This window comes from Manis pentadactyla, chromosome 10, assembly GCF_030020395.1.
Source record: "Manis pentadactyla isolate mManPen7 chromosome 10, mManPen7.hap1, whole genome shotgun sequence".
NCBI classification, from domain to species: domain Eukaryota; kingdom Metazoa; phylum Chordata; class Mammalia; order Pholidota; family Manidae; genus Manis; species Manis pentadactyla.
Window position 1 is genome coordinate 5,245,850 of NC_080028.1, and position 23,029 is coordinate 5,268,878.

The following is a 23,029-nucleotide window of genomic DNA, read 5'->3' on the forward strand; positions in this document are numbered from 1 at the left end:
CTTGGAGCAGCCAGGAGAAGGGAAAAGGCAGGGGGGTGAATGGAAGTGCAAGTCAACGGCATCGGAAGCCCAGGTGCCAGGTACAGACTTCAGAAGGGAAGCCACAGTCCGCTTCAGGCATTCTGAGTTTGAAGAGTCCGTGAGGAATGGAGCGGAAATGTCCACTAGCCTGTGAATTGGGGCCCGAGAGGAGAGCTAGATGAGCTTCGGGAGCCCCAGCACGGAGGGTAGCTGCAGGGTGGACGAGACTGCCCAGGGGCAGTGGGCAGAACTGCAAACCTCTACGAGCCTAGGGGAAAGACATGGTTGCGAGGAGGAAGTGGGGTGAGCCGTGGAAGGGCTCTGAGGACAGATGGCTGTGCAAAAGTGGGGTGCGGGAAAACGGAGCCAAATGTTGGTGGCATCAAGGGCCATGGAGAAGGTGCAGGGAGAGGACCAGAAAGCTCCCTGAGCTAGACAAGAGGCCTCTGGACACACAGGGGCCAGGGAGGCAGGAAGCAAATTCCAAGCGCAGTGAGAGACAGCGCTAGAAACAGACACAGTGACCCTTTCATTCCAATTCGCCCCCAGGTGTTAGGGTGGTCACGGCAAGGCGGCAACCCGGGCAGAGAGCTGGCCCCAGGCCCCCCTGGAAGACGGAGAAGGAGCCAGGGCTGCCGGTGCCCAGGCCTCCCAGTCACTCACTCCTCTCTCCTCAGCAAAACAGGAGAGACCACCCAAAACTATATTCAAGATTAAAAAAAAAAATTCCTGGAAGTGCCCAGAGCCCAACAGACCCAGGAAAAGAAGGGGAAGACTCAGTTTCCATGGAAGCGACTCAAGGAGGGAAGCAGACACACTTCCTCGATGGCCCTGAGCTGACAGGGGGTAAGGGGCTCTCCCGGGCCTGCATGAGATGACAGACAGGTGCCTCTCAGAGAGACTGGTTCTCACTTCTTCCCCGGAACGTCAGCTCTGGGTGAGTTTTCAGGACCAAGTGCTTCACTTGCTAGCATTAACGTTCTGGGCTTCCCTTTGGCACGTGAGCTATTCAGAAACTGGGATTCCAAAATGTGGGACAAAAACGCAGGTGACATTTTGGCTAAATACTCACTGAATCGAATAAGAGTTGTTTATTCAACTGAAGCTCAAAATCTTCTTTTATGAAGCTCACGTCCCCACCGGTATAGCCTGCCAGTTCCTGGAGGGGAAGAACGCACGGTCAAAACGGAGCAACAGACCAACTACCAAGGCGGCTTCACAGCCTCACCACAATGGCAGTTCATTCTGTTGTGCTGTATTTTTAAAGAGGCAACAGACCACTTTGCCTCCTGCAAGCTAAAGTAGTTCTAGATGGTTCCAGGGGACTGACAGACAGAGAAGCCCCAAATGCCCTGCATGAGGCAGAGCGTGTTACTCCCATGTGTGGGAGGACAGCGCTACTAACGCCAATGCTTTATTATAGTGCTTGCAACGCAGGACCTGGCTTGCTTGGTCTAATCAGTGTGTAGAAAAAAAAAACTAGTCCTTTTCAATTCGGCACATTTCATATAAAATGTGATTGCAAGCCGGTCCTCTGAAACAGATCAGGCCAGCTGAGCACCTGGGCCCCACCCAGCCTGGCCACCCACCCACCACCACTGGCCCATGAGCCACTATCTGATCTGCCTTGTGGTGCCCATTAGCAGGTGTCCTGGGAAATCAATGACACCAAGCCACAACCTTCCTCCTGGCCTAGGAAGCGACCCCAGCAGAGAGGCCAGGACCGAGTCCCCACCCCACACTGTGGAGGCACAGGACGGGACAGCAGGGTGCAGCTCCAGGGCTGGGGACCCTGAGGGGACCAACACCCTGCCAGCCGCTCCGGCATGATCTTTACAATCAAGGGAGACTATTCGATGCTGGAATGTGGCTACTCTGGGGGACCCTCTATCTCCTGGGGCCACTGCCTGCACAGGTCACGGGTGCAGAGTTACCACCTGGTTAACTTTCAGCAAAGCTCCTCTTCTTGGTAAGATGGAAGAGTTCCGAGAGTCGATGACCATTGCGTGCTGAAAGAAACATGCGGGAGATTTTCACTTCAAATAGGTTACAAAAGGACAGCAAACACTTACTGAACGCCGCCTGTGCACCAGGCACTGTGCTCAACAGGCACTTCCTAACTCTTACACCATTTTTGCCTGTGTAAGCACCCTGTGAGGGGGCAGCACACTACCCCTATCCTACATGAGAGGAATGAGAGGGTGGAATTAACAATTTGCATTCACCAGGTGGGAGATTATGACCCCATCACGGGGTTTGTTCTGTGAAGGAGCTTGACACCCTGACCTGAGTCAACCCAACCAGCTTTCAACTAGAATTCCACAGTAGCTCTTGAGCACAACTTCCCCACTGCCATTGGGGTTATTTAGAAAAAATAACATGGCGTGGTTTCCATAAGTTCACAAAGTGACCAGTAGGCACCATTTGGCCAACCAAGCTGTGACCCTTCTCGATCCATCCCGACGTTTTCCCAAGGTACAGCACGGCTGCACCGACGTATCTGAATATTTACTCAGACAGGAGAAGGCCTTACCGAAAGGGACGACTTCAGTGAGTGCCCGCTTTCCTTCCGGACAGCAAACGACGCTGTCCTCGAGAGGCAGCCCAGCTCTCTCCACACTCCTTCCCACCTGACGGTGTGGCTGGTCTTCCAAATGGGAAACTGCAAGCGCACGGAGACACAGTAAACCCCGTGCTGCACAAACCGGAGGCCGTCCCGAATCAGAACTCAGAATGCGGCGCCACCACGGTAACAACTCATTAAATACCTAAGATAAATTTGTCAGCGATGGGCCAGATGGATAAAGAACAGGGAAGGTGGGGGAGGAAGAAACAGAGGGAGGCGGGGGGAGAGCGGTGACCAGTGGAAGGAAATACCATCCAGGGGAGCAGCGTCAGCTGTCTAAAAGCTGCAAGCAACTTCCCGACGACAGGCTTCTCCTCCAAGTCTAAGGCCATCTGACACACGCCTGACCTGGCCAGGCTGGATGACCCAGGGGACCCACGTCGGCCGCCAGAGAAGAGCGAGGAGACAAGTTAGACGAGCCAGGAGCACCCTCGCTGCAGGCCTGAGCCATGTGAGCTCTGGGCAAGCAGTCCCCAGCGAGTGGAACCTACCTCTTGGCCCCCTCCTTTCCTGAAGGCAGAACTGCCTCTCTTAGATTTCTATCTCAGAGAAATGCCCAGATGGACTTTCAACACTGAAGGATGTTGTCTGGTGGCCTTGGGGAGTAGGACAATGACGTAACTCTTAGAAGGAAGCCCGGTCACTGCACTGTCCCCAGAGTGAGTCCCACACTGGGCGTTATCTGGAGCCCTGCAGTCTACAAGAGAACATGGGGCCCAAACACCCCACCTGGCTTTCTGGGTAACAACCTGGGGGCACCCACCTCAACATGATTACTTATCAAGCACCCAGAGGCGCCACGCCAGGCAGAAGGTACAGGAGAGCAGCCTTGCTCACCTGCCATTCTGCACTTAGGGCCACCCAAGATTCAGCTGCTGTCCCTAATGTGTGTGGAAGGTGTAGATTGATCTAAATCATTTCTTACTTCCTCCTAGCGCAGCTCTTAAGAGAAACACTATTACGCAGAGGAGACACATCTCAGGTCCCTGGGTGCACTCTCAGACAAGGCGGGGGCCAGACAGAGCCACCCGGCTGGCAGCTAGCCCCTCCTTCGCGTTGGCACTGAGGACAGACAGGGAGGAGGCTACAGTCCCTTCCTCCAGAGCCCACCTCTGGGTCCTCTGTCCATTTCCCTCCTCTCCTCCAGGTACCTGACTGTACCTACTCCAAGACACGCCTTTCATCTCTGCTATTCCCTGTGGATAAACAAGGTGTTTCTACTCTCCTAAGCATCTTTTCCTTTTATCAGGCTTAGAAAAGACAGGAAAAAGGAGACCCAGGGGAAAGATGGGGCAGAACCTCCCACACGGCTGGCTTACTACTGGCGGAGTGGGGCTGGGGAGAGCAGTCTGTGCTAGGGTGCCCCTTTCCCATGCCCGGCACAGGGCAGCAAGGCCCCTGAAGGCCACTCCCTTCAGACAAGGAGAGGCGGCTTCACCAAGAAAGAAGCGCTCACGTCTACACTGGAGCCTGCCACCTGGTCTACCTCAGGGGGCAGTCTCCGCGACCTTGGTCTCCCAGGAAAGGCAGCCTGGGTGGCCCATGGGTCTCAGGTACCTGAGCTGCAGCACAGGGAGGATGAAGCCCAGGCAGGGCCCTGGGGCTTCAGCGTGGTTCCCAGAGCAGCCATGGGAGGTACTGGGAGGTGCTGCGTTTCCTGGGCCCCACTCCCAGACATGCTGATAGAGCAGGGCAGATGCAGCCATTAATTTGCATTTCTAACCAGCTCGCAATGAGGCTGCTGCTGCTGGTCTGAGGAGCACACCTGGGGAACTAACCCCACACATTTAAGTATTTACACTTCATTAACTGAAGCCTGGCACAGGAGGGAAGGACTACAGGAAGGTAAAAAAAGAGCAGGTTTCATCCTAAAGCCAAAGAGTGATCAGAGGACAGTGATTCCATTTGTTGCATTTAGTCAGATCCTGCTAGATGTAAACTGAAGGTAAACCACTGATGAAAGCTTTCAGTAGCCTGGAGCGACCACTCACTACCAGAGGCTATCACAGCACCAACAGGCAAAGACAAACGGATGGTGTCACAGGCAGTCAGGAGCGGGGACGAGATCTGGCGGGTCAGAGAACTGCGCGTGGGTGTTAGCCACTCTCTGGCCCCAGCAGCCTGCACTCGGCCAGCAGAGAGGCACCAGGCTGGGAGGCAGCCAACAGGAGGGCAAAGGCTGACCCCAGCAACACCCACCGCTGCAGGCATCAGCTCACTGCACTGCCTGCGTGCTCCACACCCTCCCCAGCAGCCCCCTCTTGCCGTCTTTGGGAATCAACTCAAAAGGTGCTGTTTCCACTGGAGTGCACAAGGGGGTGATGGAGATGCTACTCACGCTGTACTCGGCGGACACCCCTCTGTCTGTCTCCCGAAGAGAGCTCCAGGGGAACTGGCCGGTCACTTTATACAAGTTTACAGAGAAACTAGGAGACAATGGGAGAGAGCTTTAAAAGCTGAAACTGTGACTGTAATTTGTACACATTTAAATCAACAGATTTAAAAAGACACTTCTGGGGCCCATCTCCCCAGCATGTGACACTGTACAAGTGGCAGCCGATTCTGCAGATTCTTTTCACAAACAAGGCATCTATGTTAACTTTAAACCAGGCCACTGTGCTCAACAGTCTGTTTGGCTTCCTACTTTCTGTCGAAGTTTCCCGGCTGTGGTTTGAAGAAGGACAGGCCATACGAAGTTTCTTTTGTTCCATAGGAAAACTGAAAAGTCACCTTTTCCGCCCGGCCTAGAAGATTAGGGAATTTGAGGCCGAGTACCTAGGAGGGAAAGAAAAATAGTGGTGAACTGAAGAAATGCTAACGTTTAAGAAAGAGTACACGGGCTAAGGGACCCTTTGAAAACCAGGACACCAGTGCAGCTCCAGGTCCAGCCTTTCACTGGTAACTGCTTTCACTCTTAAAACATGCCTTTGCTGAGTGCACACATCTGACTAATTTGCGGGGTAGGCTAACCTCAGTAACTGTGAGGCTCCGGAAATCAACAGAATGGATTTGGAGTTTAGGGGAATTTGAACAAGAAACCTAGTACAAACGTTCCCCAAATCATTCCTATTTAAATAGAGGTTAATATTGTTTTCAGACATTGAAACACATAATAATTCTAGGAAGATGAATGAAGAACCACACGTTATCTTACAAATAAAGGTTAAGGCATAGGAAAGTCTTGAAACTACCATCAGTGTTTAGAACAGTCACATTTTAAAAGCCCATAACGGAAAGTCCCACTCCTGGGAAGGAGGAAGTCTGAGCCATACCATGCTGCCCTCATTGTTCCCGACCATGGTGTTGTAGCTGCCCGTGAGTCTCCTCAGCTCCGTCACTTCAAAGGTGACGTCCAGCCCATTTGGAAGTGCATCATCACCTAAGAAAATGAAAAACACCGAACACTAAGACAGCTAGAATATGTAGCTTTATCTTAGGTCCCGCTGTGAAAAACAAAAGGCAATCTGAAGGTTCTTTTTATTTCATAATCTCCTTTGGAAAACACACCCCTAGTTTAAGTTCAAGAGCATGCCCACACAAAATCACAGTGCTCCTCTAGGCCAAAACACCTGTATATCATTCCTGTGGTAGAAGGTATAAAAAACAGATTTTGAAGGAACAAAACAGCAACAGACTCACAGAAGCCAAAAATGGACTAAAAGTTACCAAAGGGAAAGGAACTGGGGAGGATGGGTGGGAAGGGAGGGATAAGGGAGGAAAAAGGGGCATTATGATTAGCACACATAATTTTGGGGGTTGGGGGCACAGGGAAGGCAGTATAACAGAGAAGACAAGTAGTGATTCTACAGCATCTTAGTACACTGATGGACAGTGACTCTTACTGGCCATGTGGTGGGGACTTGATAATGGGGGGAGTCTAGTAACCATAATGTTGCTCATGTAATTGTATATTAATGATAACAACAACAAAGCAGTCAGATTTTGCTACCGGACCAAAATAAAAGCAGCATTATTTGTTTAAGCACACATTAGTTACTAAAAGTGTTTGGTCTCCTACTAGGGAGGTCCTTGAAAATACTTGGGGCACCATTGAATTCAAAACACAGAATTCATGTGACAAGAGGGATTCATATAATCCTGAAAGAGAAGCAACAAATACAATACAGATATAAGAGGTGATTATTTTTGTCCCTCCTCCAGCTAGGACTGCAGCGCCTGCAGGATGATCAGTGTCTGAATTTGAGCTGAGGCCTCTGTAGTTCCCAGGAGCCCTGGGGACCAGGGGACAGGGCTGAGCACCCGCAGAGGGGAAGCCGTTGATCCTGTAACCCTGCTTGGACACTGGCTGCCTCTGGGATGTTGTCAAACTTGAGGGTGCCTGGGCACTGGCTTCTAAATCTCAGATGCAGCTCCTCTAGGGTGGAGCATGTCACCATTCTTTTCTTTTCTTTTTAAAATTAGTACAGTTTATTGTTTAGAGCAGGTCTCACCAGTGGGTTTCAGCCCCAGGGAAGTTCACTCTTGATTCAGTCAGACTGAAAAATGACAATGGAATGTTCTTGTGGTGAAAGAAGTTTACACCCAACTTTATTCCCATGGTGGCAGGTCAAGCACAGAATCCCGTCCACTCAAGATCGAGTCTGCATGCAGCAAGCTGGTCTCTGCCTCCAGGCCCCTCTGCCCCCACAGCCATCTCAGTCTCTGCCCTCAGTGCTGCCACCGCTCCAGCCTCTACTCTCCTGAAGCCTTGCAGGCCTGCCACCGTGTCGCCCAGAGCACTGGGCAGAGCTCTTTATAGAGTCAATAGCAACATGTTGCCCACACGTGTGTAGTGAGCTAGCTGACCAGGGCCAGGTGAGAATCCTGGCCATAGGAACCTTCATTTTATCCACACTCCACTCCTCCAGGATTCTTGCCTCTCAATCTATGTGCCCTCAATCAAGTCCCTGTGCAAGGAAGCTGGAACACTATAACCAAATTCTGTAACATAATTCAATATACAAATAAATTACAACAAATTATAATAACCCTCAAGTCTAAGGAGATCCACTGCCACCAAGTGGTCATCCTGGCTGTATGCAAACCAGTTCTACTCAGATGAATCAATCAAAAGGACCACAGGTGGGCCTTACAACACCCACCTTCTCCAGCCTCTCCAGCAGAAAGTCTTACAGACACACGGGCCAATCTCGTTGCTTCGGCCCTGGCTTCCGCTTTGTCCTCAGCAGCCAGAACTGCTGCTTCAGTATCAAGTGTTGCCGCAGCTCCAGTAAGAGTCTATTTGACTTCCCCTCCAATTTCTCTCTGTCTGCTCCTGCCTTGATCACATCAACCCACATTTGGGTTCTCGTGACCTTCGCGGGGACCTACATATTCTTCCTTCGAGGAGCAGACCTATTTCCCTCGTGCTCGCATTGCTTGAGCCCGAGTATAGGAGCAGAGCATGGAGTGCTCCATGGCCTGAGGAGGGGGCTGCGCCCCTCCTGGAAGAACCTGTGGGTTGCCAAGTCTATTTTTTGGGGGGCTTTCCACCAGCTTTCAACCAGGTGGGCTTTCAACTGAGGAGAGGCTGATGCCTCCGGCACCGGCAGGGCCTCCACCCCCACCTGTTCGTCAAACCTCCGCTCCTCCATTTCTGGGGCTGATGGCCCCACTACATCCGTCCCCTGGCCCACGGCACCTGGCGGCCTGCGCTCTCGTGCTACCATGACATCCTTTACCATCTCCACAGCACCTCGTAGCGATGCCATTTCAGTCACCAACAAACCTTTCACCTCAACAGCACCTCGCAGCTCACGTTCTCGTGCTGCCTCTCCTCATGCTTCCTGCAGGAGGGCGTCTTTCTCCCTTACAGCTTTTCCCAGTTCTGTGAGAAAAAAAATCTCCCCACCACTCCTGCCGCCTCACAGGCACTGTTTCTCTAAGGAATTCCCTATTCTGCTGAGGGCCACCCCTACTGCCTCAGGCGTCACGTCCACCCCTTCCCAGTCTTGGTGTGGGGCCCAAGGAGGGGCTCTAGGAGGCAAGCCTGTATGTACATAGGACCATATGTCCACCGGGGGACACTCAAATGTCTCCCCATCCACAGGCACAACTGGCTGAAACACTCCTCCATTGAGGGCAGCCTATTCTTTTTCTTGGTCAACAATGAATCCTGTAGGTGCTGGCAGTTATCCTGCCAATGGGTTTCAGCCCCGGGCAAGTTCGCTATGGATTCAATGTGACCAAAGAAATTGACAGCAAAACGTTCTTGGGGTGAAAGGGTTATACCCAACTTTATTTCCAGGTGGCAGGTCAGTCACTAGAATCCCATTCACTCAGAGCCAGTCTGCACACAGCAAGCCGGTCTCTGCCTCTGGGCCTCTCTGTCTCAGCACTGCCACCACTCCAGCCTCTGCTCTGCTCTCCTGCAACCCTGCAGCCCCGCCACCGTGTAGCACGCAGAGCACTGGGCAGAGCTCTTTATATAGTCAACAGCCATGTAGTGCCCACAGGTGTGCAGTGAGTTAGTCAACCAGGGCCAGGTGAGAATCCTGGCCACAAGAACTCTCATTTTATCCACAAGCCCCAGGAAAGTTCACTACAGATTCAGTGAGACCAAGGAATGACAATGGAACGTTCTTGGGGTGAAAGAGCTTATACGCAACTTTAGTCCCACGGTGGCAGGTCAGTCACTAGAATTCCGTCCACTCAGAGCGAGTCTGCAGCAAGCTGGTCTCTGCCTCTGGGCCTCTCTGCCCCCGCAGCCGTCTCAGTCTCTGCTCTCCTGCAGCCTTGAAGCCCAGAGCACTGGGCGGAGCCCTTTATGTAGAGTCAGTAGCGATGTATTGCCCACACATGCGTAGTGAGCTAACTGACTAGGGCCAGGTGGGAATTCTGGCCATAGAAACCTCACTTTAGCCACACCGACCCTCCTTCACACATTTCCCCTATTTTTCATATAATTGACAGCTTGCACTGGTGTGGCACATCTGTTACAATTGGTGAACCAACAGTGAGACGTTATTATGGAGGGAAGTGGATCTGCAGTAAGGTTCACTCTTGGTGGTATGCATTTTAGGGGGTTTGACAAATGGATGATGCTGCATACCCACCAAGACAATCACACAGAAGAGTCACTGCTCCAAACCACTCTTCTTTAAAAGCTTCCAGGGAATTTTAATGCACGGCTCAGCACGCAGAACCAGTGACACAAGTGGGCCAGCAGACTGCGTACATGTCACATTTACGTGACAGGAGGGTGCTAAAACTAAGTGCCACCAGCAAGGCACACTTAGAAAAGCAAGTGTGTGCACCAAGCAAAGCACCCCAGAGGGGCAGCACGGGCCAAGTCACTCCCTCACTGGACCCAGGGCAAGTAACTTAACCTCTGGGAGCCTCAGTTTCCCTAGCTGAAAACACTGGCTAAAACAACAGTCCCTTCAGCAGGTGTTGTGAGGACTCATGTGGGCTGTACACGGGGCCTGCACTGCAGACTGGCAGAGGCGTGGCCGCCGCTCCTGCTCAAAGAGCACAGGAACAGTGGTCATCTCCCAGCGCACCTTCTCCCCTTCCTAGTCGAGCGGGTCTCAAACATGAGCTGCCTCACAAGCAGGAGGGCTCCTTGGGCCAGATGGCTGGCCCCACCCCCAGTTTCTGCTTCAGGTGAATGTGCATTTCTAACAAGTTCCCAGGTGTGAACGGTGCTGCTGGACAGGAACCACATTCAAGAACCATTGTTCTCATCATGACCTAATCTCCACTTCTTAGCTGGGTTCGTGGCCACCCAGACACTATTTCTCAGCCTCTCCTACGGAGGTGTGGCCTTGTCAGTAAGTCCTGGCCAATGGGATGAGAGGGGAGTGCTGCATCCAACACCCGGATGGCCAGGGCATCTCACCTCTGCCTCCTTCCCTCCTTCCTGACGCTGACGGTGCACAGCCAGTACAGGGACCAGGGAACCCTCAGGATGATGAGATGACAGGGCACCAGGGGAGAACCATGCCAGCCCCAGGGAGTTCAAGGAGCAGAGTGTGACACCAGCCCCAGACATCCTCCCAACTGTCGTGGAGAGTCAGAGACTTCTCGCCTGCCTAAGCCACTGATATTTGGGGTCTCTGTTAGTCATGGATGATCTATATTACAAATTTAAAAAATACCTTTTGTTTATATAGCATTTCATATTTTTGCAAGCATTTCTGCATAGCTTCATCTACATTTTCTTAAAATTGTCCGCCATACGATCTTGAAGAGTTCACCTGTTCACTGATTCATTCCAAATGCTCATTTTCCAACGGCCGTCTACTGGACTCAGAATAAAGCCCACCACCAAGTGGTCAGTCCTCTGCGGTGGGGCCTCCTGATCACTTTTCTGCAGTGCCTTCCATTGTTCCGTGTCTGCCCCTGGGCTCCGTGGCACGCTGGGGCCCACCCTGGGGCCCTCCCTTTCCCTGGCCACTGGGCCTGCTGAACACTCTCCCTCTCCCGGACGGTCTCCACTCCTCCCCAACGCTGGCCGTGCTCCCCAAACTAACGCATACACGACTTTAGGTCTCAGGTGCATCTCAGCCCATCCAGGAAACCTACAATTCCCCTTCCCCGCTGCCCCACCCAAAGAGACTCAGCCTACTCCCCCAGCCCCTCAGAGCACCACCTATCAGCTCAACTGCCATGGCCTAGTTGCCTGGTACCCGGATCCTGCTCCACTTGGCCAGAAGCTCCTTGAGAAGGAGACTGCACCTCGCTTGCTCCTGTGTCCCTCCCAGGCGCCCAGCACAGGGCCTGACCCCAGCAGGCATTCACTAACAAGACAATAAATGTTGGTTAAGTTGGCAGACTTGCCCGATATCACACAGCAAACAGGCAAATGAACAAAAGCTAAAGCTGACATGGGGTTCCTAGTGCGCGCCTCTTCCTAAAGCACACGCTTGAATGGAGTCCTGCTGGGCGGGGCTATCCCGAATGACGCCTGGCTCCCTCCTCTGGGACCCTTCTCACAACCCCAGAACCACCCAGGCATTCACACAATATCATCAAAGCTCCCCGTTCTCCCCTGGCCTGTTACAGAAATCCAGTTACTACCAAGACCTATCTGCGTGATAAACCTCCAAGTGCTCAGTCTGTCTGGCCACACAATAGCCTCTGTGACCCTGGAGGGTGGAAGGAGGGGGATCAGAGAGACTACACCACAGTATGTACCTTGACACGTATCAATCAGAACATCCACTTGTCTGAATATTCCTAGACGAAGCAATTTTTCACGGGCTTCATGAGATTTCCGCATTACCTGTAAGAGAGGAAAAAAAGAGACAATATATTCCTCTAAGATACAGAAACCTAAGTGGTGCTTCTACTCCCAGGCTGGCAGCTTACCAACTGGCGCAAAGTCACTGAGAAGAGAGCGCCCCTAAGGACAGACGGACAAAGCCCTTAAGGGAGCAAAACATTCCTATTCAGAAGCACAAAACCGAGCCAAGGGCAGAAAACAGTGCATAACATAATCCCTTTTATGTAAACAAAAAAACTAATTAAAATGTACAGCCTGGGAGGGACCATAACCAACCGTTAATAGCAGTTTGTCTGGGGAAAAAGACTTTCTGTATGTGCCTCTTTGTGTTGTTTGAATTTTCTAACCACTGTTCTGATTTTTCCTCTTCAGTGTTGACAACAGTCCTTCCCGCGCCAGGAGTCCTGCTGGAGGGACAAGTGGAAGCAGAAGGGGAGGCAGGAAGGGCTCTCCGGAGGCAGAGCGGGAAAGGACCTTATGCAAGTGATGCTTAGACCTCGTCCTGCAGGTGGAAGGGGAACTACTTTGGAGGTTACGGCAGGGGAAGGACAGGATGGGATTTCCTTATGAGAGCGAACTGGTCACGTGGATGAACATGAAGCAGAAAGTGAGACCAAGGGAAGCGGGAGGTTCTTGCAGCAGACCCAGGGGCTGGGAGGGAGGCTGATTAGGCGCAGGCCGTGGTGTCAGAGGGGAGGACAGACTGCACACATTCAGACAGGAGCCCCAGGACAGTAACTGATTGGATGCAGAACATGGGCAGACGGAGGAGACCACAAAAATTAAACTCCCAGCTCTGGGCTAGCGTGTCTTGGGCCCTCGGGTAAGTCGGGGATGGAGGTGGAAGGAGAGGCAGGGTGGAAAGTGACGGTGAGCTCAGTGCAGTTTTCAGCCACACAGGGTTGGAGACGTTCGCAGTGAGTCCGGGAGGAAATGCTGAGTGGGCGTATCCTCCATGCACATTCAGGGCCAAAGGTCAGGGGACAGGAACCAGCTAGAAACAGAGGCTGGGAAGCCCTACTGCAGAGGCTGCAGCTGAAAGCAGGGGTGTGGGGGACATCTCCCAGGAGACCGACCCTCATGGAAGACCAACACTGAAGGACAGTCACAGGGAATGAGGCTGACATGGAGCCTAGAATGAACGTGATGAGCTGTGGGAGGCGGCCTAGGAGAGTGTGGGATTCATGGGAAAACAAGGCAAAGGAAAATACTGGGAAAGAGGAAAGATAAACTCAATAAAGCAAGAAAAACATATCTGACATAAGTGACAAAGTGGTCACTTTTTTTTTAATGCAAGGAGCTTTTATAAATTAACAAAAACTCAGCAATCCAAATGAAAATAGGAGATGCCAACAGGTAATTCACAAAATAGAAATATGAATGACCGGCAAACACAGAAAAGGTGCTCAATCTCATTTACAGTAAAAAAGTACAAATTACAAAGAGATAGTGTTTTTCAAGTAACAGACTGCCAAGAATTCTAAATGTGTGGTAACATCCAATGTGAGGAACAGAGACCGTCTCGTCTAGTGCTGGAAGGAGTGTGGGCCAGCATGATCTCTGGAGAGCGATATGGCATCATCTGTTAAATTATTAGGCACATACCCTTTGACCCAGTAATCCCACTTCCAAGATTTTAACCTGCAGATATGATGTCATATATACACAAAGATGTTCACTGCAGCATCGTTCATAAGAACAAAACAATTAAGTTAAATGTCCGTCAATAAGGAACAGTACACAATGAACGATGGGAGCCCATACAGTGAGGTGCCACACAGACTGGTGAGTGCTGATGTAGACAGACCTCCACAATGTCGAAAATGAAAGGTGCAGAACAAATATGGAGAATGGGGCTACTGTTTAAGGGCTCTGTGTTTATACAGGTGTACAATGTACCTGGATGGACGCACAAGAAACCCTCAGCCCTGAGTACCTCTGCAGAGGGGCACTGGACTGGCAGGGGAAAGAAATGCCTATGTTTCATTTCAATACCCTCTGTACCATTTCATTGTTTCATACTTCTTAAAAAATTGTGCTTATACATTAATCTTTTAAAAAAAATACTGGAGGTGGAGCCAAGATGGCGGCATGAGTAGAGCAGCGGAAATCTCCTCCCAAAACCACATATATCTATGAAAATATAACAAACAACTCTTCCTAGAATAAAGACCAGAGGACACAGGACAATATCCAGACCACATCCACAACTGAGAGAACCCAGCGCCTCGCGAAGGGGGTAAGATACAAGCCCCGGCCCCGCGGGAGCCGAGCGCCCCTCCCCCCAGCTCCCGGCGGGAGAAGAGCAGGCAGAGCGGGAGGGAGACGGAGCCCAGGACTGCCGAGCACCCAGCCCCCGCCATCCGGGCCAGAGTGCAGACACAGTGCGTGCGCTGGGCCCTGGATACTGGGGGAACAGGGCAGCAAGAACAGTGAGCAGATGCCTGAGGCTGGCACCGGAGAATAAACAAAAACGAGCAGCCATTTTCAATTTTATTTTTTATTTTTTTAATTTAAAAGAAATTTTTTTTTTTTTGTGGTCGTTCCGTTTTGGCGGGTGCTTTTTGGAAGTCTTAAAGGGGCAGGGCGGGTCACTTAATCCAGAGGTAGGGAATCCGGGATCTCTGGGCACCCTAACCCCTGGGCTGCAGGGAGCAGGGAGGCCCCTTACGGAGATAAATAGCCTCCCAGCAGCTCCTGCTCCAACGCGACTCCACCATTTTGGAGCAGCTGCCCAAGCCAGGCCACGCCCACAGCAACAGCGGAGATTAACTCCATAGCAGCCGGGCAGGAAGCAGAAACCCTGTCTGCGCGCAGCTGCGCAGCACAAGCCACTAGAGGCCGCTGTTCTCCCAGGAGAGGAGGGCCACAAACCAACAAGAAGGGAAGTCCTTCCAGCCGTCACTCGTCCCAGTTCTGCAGACTATTCCTATCACCATGAAAAGGCAAAGCTACAGGCAGACAAAGATCACAGAGACACCACCAGAGAAGGAGACAGACCTAACCAGTCTCCCTGAAAAAGAATTCAAAATAAGAATCATAAACATGCTGACAGAGATGCAGAGAAATACGCAAGAGAAATGGGATGAAGTCCAGAAGGAGATCACAGATGCCAGAAAGGAGATCGCAGAAATGAAACAAACTCTGGAAGGGTTTATAAGCAGAATGGATAGGATGCAAGAGGCCATAGATGGAATTGAAACCAGAGAACAGGAACGCATAGAAGCTGACATAGGGAGAGATAAAAGGATCTCCAGGAATGAAACAATGTTAAGAGAACTGTGTGACCAATCCAAAAGGAACAATATCCATATTATAGGGGTACCAGAAGAAGAAGAGAGAGAAAAAGGGATGGAAAGTATCTTGGAAGAAATAATTGCTGAAAACTTCCCCAAACTGGGGGAGGAAATAATCGAACAGACCACGGAAATACATAGAACCCCCAACAGAAAGGATCCAAGGAGGACAACACCAAGACACATAATAATTAAAATGGCAAAGATCAAGGACAAGGAAAGAGTGTTAAAGGCAGCTAGAGAGAAAAAGGTCACCTATAAAGGAAAACCCATCAGGCTAACATCAGACTTCTCCACAGAAACCCTACAGGCCAGAAGAGAATGGCATGATATATTTAATGCAGTGAAACAGAAGGGCCTTGAACCAAGGATACTGTATCCAGCACGACTATCTTTTAAATATGACGGTGGGATTAAACCATTCCCAGACAAACAAAAGCTGAGGGAATTTGCTTCCCACAAACCACCTCTACAGGACACCTTACAGGGACTGCTCTAGATGGGAGCACTCCTAGAAAGAGCACAGCACAAAACACCCAACATATGAAGAATCGAGGAGGAGGAACAAGGAGAGAAGAAAAGAATCTCCAGACAGTGTATATAACAGCTCAATAAGCGAGCTAAGTTGGGCAGTAAGACACTAAAGAGGCTAACCTTGAACCTTTGGTAACCACGAATTTAAAGCCTGCAATGGCAATAAGTACATATCTTTCAATAGTCACCCTATATGTTAATGGGGTGAATGCACCAATCAAAAGACACAGAGTAATAGAATGGATAAAAAAGCAAGACCCATCTATATGCTGCTTACAAGAAACTCACCTCAACCCCAAAGACATGCACAGACTAAAAGTCAAGGGATGGAAAAACATATTTCAGGCAAATAACACCAAGAAGAAAGCAGGGGTTGCAGTACTAATATCAGACAAAATAGTTTTCAAAACAAAGAAAGTAACAAGAGATAAAGAAGGACACTACATAATGATAAAGGGCTCAGTCCAACAAGAGGATATAACCATTCTAAATATATATGGACCCAACACAGGAGCACCAGCATATGTGAAAAAAATACTAACAGAACTAAAGGGGGAAATAGACTGCAATGCATTCATTCTAGGAGACTTCAACACACCACTCACCCCAAAGGATAGATCCACTGGGCAGAAAATAAGTAAGGACACGGAAGCACTGAACAACACAGTAGAGCAGATGGACCTAATAGACATCTACAGAACTCCACATCCAAAAGCAAGAGGACACACATTCTTCTCAAGTGCACATGGAACATTCTCCAGAATAGACCACATACTAGGCCACAAAAAGAGCCTCAGTAAATTCCAAAAGATCGAAATCCTACTAACCAACTTTTCAGACCACAAAGGCATAAAACTAGAAATAAACTGTACAAAGAAAGCAAAGAGGCTCACAAACATATGGAGGCTTAACAACACGCTCCTAAATAATCAATGGATCAATGACCAAATCAAAATGGAGATCCAGCAATATATGGAAACAAATGACAACAGCAACACTAAGCCCCAACTTCTGTGGGACACAGCAAAAGCAGTCTTAAGAGGAAAGTATATAGCAATCCAAGTATATTTAAAAAAGGAAGAACAATCCCAAATGAATGGTCTAATGTCACAATAATCGAAATTGGAAAAAGAAGAACAAATGAGGCCTAAGGTCAGGAAAAGGAGGGACATAGTAAAGATCAGAGAAGAAATAAATAAAATTGAGAAGAATAAAACAATAGCAAAAATCAATGACACCAAGAGCTGGTTCTTCGAGAAAATAAACAAAATAGATAAGCCTCTAGCCAGATTTATTAAGAGGAAAAGAGACTCAACACAAATCAACAGTATCAGAAACGAGAAAGGAAAAATCACGACGGACCCCACAGAAATACAAAGAATTATTAGAGAGTACTATGAAAACCTATATGCTAACAAGCTGGGAAACCTAGGAGAAATGGACAACTTCCTAGAAAAATACAACCTTCCAAGACTGACCCAGAAAGAAACAGAAAATCTAAACAGACCAATTACCAGCAACGAAATTGAAGCGGTAATCAAAAAACTACCAAAGAACAAAACCCCCGGGCCAGATGGACTTACCTCGGGATTTTATCAGACATACACACAAGACATAATACCCATTCTCCTTAAAGTTTTCCAAAAAATAGAGGAGGAGGGGATACTCCCAAACTCATTCTATGAAGCTAACATCACCCTAATACCAAAACCAGGCAAAGACCCCACCAAAAAAGAAAACTACAGACCAATATCCCTGATGAATGTAGATGCAGAAATACTCAACAAAATATTAGCAAACCGAATTCAAAAATACATCAAAAGGATCATACACCATGACCAAGTGGGATTCATCCCAGGGATGCAAGGATGGTACAACATTCGAAAGTCGATCAACATCATCCACCACATCAACAAAAAGAAAGACAAAAACCACATGATCATCTCCATAGATGCTGAAAAAGCATTTGACAAAGTTCAACATCCATTCATGATAAAAACTCTCAGCAAAATGGGAATAGAGGGCAAGTACCTCAACATAATAAAGGCCATCTATGATAAACCCACAGCCAACATTACATTGAACAGTGAGAAGCTGAAAGCATTTCCTCTGAGATCGGGAACTAGACGGGGATGCCCACTCTCCCCACTGTTATTTAACATAGTACTGGAGGTCCTAGCCACGGCAATCAGACAAAACAAAGAAATACAAGGAATCCAGATTGGTAAAGAAGAAGTTAAACTGTCACTATTTGCAGATGACATGATACTGTACATAAAAAACCCTAAAGACTCCACCCCAAAACTACTAGAACTGATATCAGAATACAGCAAAGTTGCAGGATACAAAATCAACACACAGAAATCTGTGGCTTTCCTATATACTAACAATGAACCAACAGAAAGAGAAATCAGGAAAACAACTCCATTCACAATTGCATCAAAAAAAATAAAATACCTAGGAATAAACCTAACCAAAGAAGTGAAAGACTTATACTCTGAAAACTACAAGTCACTCTTAAGAGAAATTAAAGGGGACACTAACAGATGGAAACTCATCCCATGCTCATGGCTAGGAAGAATTAATATCGTCAAAATGGCCATCCTGCCCAAAGCAATATACAGATTTGATGCAATCCCTATGAAACTACCAGCAACATTCTTCAATTAACTGGAACAAATAATTCAAAAATTCATATGGAAACACCAAAAACCCCGAATAGCCAAAGCAATCCTGAGAAAGAACAATAAAGTAGGGGGGATCTCACTCCCCAACTTCAAGCTCTACTATAAAGCCATAGTAATCAAGACAATTTGGTACTGGCACAAGAACAGAGCCACAGCCCAATGGAACAGACTAGAGAATCCAGACATTAACCCAGACATATATGGTCAATTACTATTTGATAAAGGAGCCATGGACATACAATGGCAAAATGACAGTCTCTTCAACAGACTGTGCTGGCAAAACTGGACAGCTACATGTAGGAGAATGAAACTGGACCATTGTCTAACCCCATACACAAAAGTAAACTCAAAATGGATCAAAGACCTGAATGTAAATCATGAAACCATTAAACTCTTGGAAGAAAACATAGGCAAAAACCTCTTAGACATAAACATGAGTGACCTCTTCTTGAACGTTATCTCCCCGGGCAAGGAAAACAACAGCAAAAATGAACAAGTGGGACTATATTAAGCTAAAAAGCTTCTGTACAGCAAAAGACACCATCAATAGAACAAAAGGGAACCCTACAGTATGGGAGAATATATTTGAAAATGACAGATCTGATAAAGGCTTGACATCCAGAATATATAAAGAGCTCACATGCCTCAACAAACAAAAAACAAATAACCCAATTAAAAAATGGGCAGAGGAACTGAACAGACAGTTCTCCAAAAAAGAAATACAGATGGCCAACAGACACATGAAAAGATGCTCCACATCGCTAATTATCAGAGAAATGCAAATTAAAACTACAATGAGGTATCACCTCACACCAGTAAGGATGGCTGCCATCCAAAAGACAAACAACAACAAATGTTGGCGAGGCTGTGGAGAAAGGGGAACCCTCCTACACTGCTGGTGGGAATGTAAATTAGTTCAACCACTGTGGAAAGCAGTATGGAGGTACATCAAAATGCTCAAAACAGACTTACCATTTGACCCAGGAATTGCACTCCTAGGAATTTACCCTAAGAATGCAGCAATCAAGTTTGAGAAAGACAGATGCACCCCTATGTTTATCGCAGCACTATTTACAATAGCCAAGAATTGGAAGCAACCTAAATGTCCATCGAAAGATGAATGGATAAAGAAGATGTGGTACATATACACAATGGAATACTACTCAGCCATAAGAAAAGGGCAAATCCTACCATTTGCAGCAACATGGATGGAGCTGGAGAGTATTATGCTCAGTGAATCAAGCCAAGCGGAGAAAGAGAAATACCAAATGATTTCACTCATCTGTGGAGTATAAGAACAAAGGAAAAACTGAAGGAACAAAACAGCACCAGAATCACAGAACTCAAGAATGGACTAACAGGTACCAAAGGGAAAGGGACTGGGGAGGATGGGTGGGTAGGGAGGGATAAGGGGGGGAGAAGTGGGGGTTATTAAGATTAGCATGCATGGGGGGGTGGGAGAAAGGGGAGGACTGTACAACACAGAGAAGGCAAGTAGTGATTCTACAACATTTTGCTATGCTGATGGACAGTGACTGTAAAGGGGTTTATAGAGGGGACCTGGTATAGGGGAGAGCCTAGTAAACATAATATTCGTCATGTAAGTGTAGATTAATGATACCAAAAAAAAAAAAAAAAAAAAAAAGGCAGTTCCTGTGTGGAGACCTCCAATGAGTTCTACACAAGGGTATAAAGGGCATATCAAAGTGTGGGCAAAGGGTCTGTTTGTGTTTATACAGAGGATCAAAGCCTAATTGGGCTACCCCGAAAATGAACTAAGATACAATATGAAAAAGAACTTCCAACATCAGCACTCTCTGGAAGACTCATGCCAGAAGATGATCATCAAAAAACCCCAACAAAGATCCACGCACTGCTACAGCTGTAGATGCACTCATCCCACCAGTTCCTGGACTTGCCATGGGAATGAAGAAGGAGATAGCTAAGCTGGCCTGTGCATACAGTAAAACAACAAATTTGACTGGATCTATACTGTTGGAACTCAACCAAGAATTAGGAGAAGTGGAAATTGTAGCGCTCCAAAATCTTACAACTACAGACTATTTACTGTTAAAAGAACATTTGGGATGTGAACAGTCCCCAGGAATTTTAATTTGTCTGATTTCTCTCAGACTGTTCAAGTTCAGTTGGACAATATCCACCATATCATAGATAAGTTTTCACAAATGCCTAAGGTGCCTAACTGATTTTCTTGGTTTCACTGGAGATGGCTGGTAATTACAGGTATGCTTTGGTTATGTAACTATACTCCTATTATGTTAATGTGTGTGCGCAATTTAAGTAGTAGCTTAAAACCTATACATGCTGAAGTTACTCTACAAGAAGATATGTCAAAGAAATAATCAATCTTCCCATGTTTTCTGCCGCCTGCTACTTCTATAGCTTTTCTTCTTCCTTCCTAATTACAACCCTTAAATAGAATTCATGCCTCATATCAAATTTACCGAGTATCATAATTCTTCCAAGTGGTAAAGATACCTCAAGACAAATGCTGGGCATAGAAGCCACAGGGCATAAATCTGCAAAGAAGTAAAATGCTAACCTTTTCAAACAATAAGGCTTCTCTCTCACTTACCAACTTTACATTTCCCTGTATGGCCCCAGAAGATGACTGGTTAGCCAGAGACGGGTAATATTCCTCAAGGGAGGAACAACCTAAGACAGGCACAGTCGCAGGGGGGCCATCAGGTGAGAAATTGGGGATCAGCAGAGGTGAGGCTTTGAACCTCACCCCACCTGTTCTGAGAGAAATCTTCTGCATACGTGGATGTTTTATTGCCCTTGTCTAGCTTGGATTAACACATAGTCTACAGGCACACACCTGATCATCTACACTTGCTCTCTTACAACACTAAACTATGTTTTCTACCTTTATCTTGTACCTACCTACCACTTCAGCATTTTATTAAAAATAATAATAATAAAGAGAGAAATGTGGTATCCACATATAAATCAAGTATAAAAATCAAATGAGTATTCATATTTGAACTGTTTATAGTTCATAATGCATGAGCAAAACTGAACGTTTCTGTGATGACTGCCCTTGTACTGTTCACCATGTAACTTATTCACTATGTAAGAATTTGTTCTCCATGTAAGAACTTGTTCGTTATGCTTCAGAAGATTGGAGACTGATGAAAATTAGGCTTGGGGTGGATTAATGATTGTGCATTGAGAATTGACTCCCCTATACAGAATTTTATTGTTGTTAACAACCATTTGATCAATAAATATCAGAGATGCCCTCACAACAACAACAACAACAAAAAGTACACACTTCCAATTGCAAAATAAATAAGTAACCAGGATGTAATGTATAGCATAAGGAATATAGTCAAAATATTGTAACAACTTGGTATGGTGACAGCTGGTACCTAGAATTATCATGTATATAAATGTTGAATCACTGTGTTGTACACCTGAAACTAATTTTATACTGTGTGTCAACTACCCTTCAATAAAAAATAATTATCTACAAAAAAAAAAAAAATACCAATTTTTTTAAAAAGTGGGAATGGACACTGCTGAAAGGTCATGTGAAACGGGGATGGAAGGGAGACGGCTGGCCATGAGGAAGCTGTCGGAGCCTCTGCCCGGATATTCTGCACACGTTCAATGTGGTTCCAAGAGCAGGAGGACAAGAGGAACCCAGAGAGGAGGAGGAAGGTGGTGGGAAAATGAAGCAAGGGCCCTGAGGAATCAGCGGGAGTGGGTGAGGACCGAGCGCCCACCCGACAAGGTGGGTGAGGGCCCCAAGGGTAAGCGGGCACAGAGCACCCAGGTGGGGCCCGGGAAGCAGTTAGCACTTAGCACCTCAGCTTCTCTCTCAGCGCTGGGGCGGGGTGGAGAGCGCAGGGCGAACAGCCATGGAAAGGAGGACACCGGCTTCTCCAGGATGAGGTAGGAGGTGACGGTGAACGCAAACAGCTATGCAGGAGGCACCCAGGGAGCCGAGGGGGCTGGCCTGGGGTTGCCAATGCTCCCTGCAGAGTAGGGGGCAAGGTCACCAGCATGAGGCTGGAGGGGGGTGCTCAGTCATCTGAGGAGGCATGAGACTTACAAGTTCTTTAGAAGGGATGGAAGCAGAGAGGTTACTTGCCTCGATAAGGTTTTTGGCCTTAAAAACCTCTCCAATTTCACACATGATGATATCATCTTTCGTCCTTCCAAGTCCATCAAAATGAACGTGCTGAACAACCACCTGAATGTGACAAGGGAACACTGACTATTAAGCATGATACAGGGCAGGAGATTAGGCATCCAAGCTAATGACAAATGTCTGAAAATTAATTCCAAGGACTTTTTTTCAAGTTATATGATCCATACTTCTTAATTCCAGACTTTGTATTTTTCATGCCTTTTTGAAAAACTGGTTACTTAGACTTACCTTTCACTAGTCTGTACTCCTGTGAATGAGATCTACACGGTCTCTGTAGACAGATGGCCAAGGACCACACCAGTCCTAAACCCCAGCAGGCCATGGAGGGCCTGTATGCCCTTCCCAACATGCTCCCCATGCACTGGCCCTGGGAGCCGCGGACTGTATCCCCTTATTTAATCACCTCAGGCATTTTGGTAGAGATCTTGCACAGATTTCTATAGGGCATGATAAATGCTG

General features: G+C 47.8%; 1 protein-coding gene across 1 annotated transcript in view; it reads right to left on the reverse strand.

Moving 5' to 3' along the window:
* Nucleotides 1–23,029, reverse strand: part of SAMM50 (SAMM50 sorting and assembly machinery component) — a 44,050-nt gene that overhangs the window by 15,959 nt on the left and 5,062 nt on the right. Inside the window, exons 3-10 of the mRNA XM_036931406.2 lie at nucleotides 22,511–22,612; nucleotides 11,786–11,873; nucleotides 5,920–6,026; nucleotides 5,292–5,422; nucleotides 4,986–5,073; nucleotides 2,555–2,683; nucleotides 1,959–2,030; nucleotides 1,094–1,180 (exon numbers count right to left, since the gene is read on the reverse strand). Of these exons, the coding sequence (XP_036787301.1) occupies nucleotides 1,094–1,180; nucleotides 1,959–2,030; nucleotides 2,555–2,683; nucleotides 4,986–5,073; nucleotides 5,292–5,422; nucleotides 5,920–6,026; nucleotides 11,786–11,873; nucleotides 22,511–22,612 (804 nt within the window). The remainder of the gene's footprint in view (nucleotides 1–1,093; nucleotides 1,181–1,958; nucleotides 2,031–2,554; nucleotides 2,684–4,985; nucleotides 5,074–5,291; nucleotides 5,423–5,919; nucleotides 6,027–11,785; nucleotides 11,874–22,510; nucleotides 22,613–23,029) is intronic.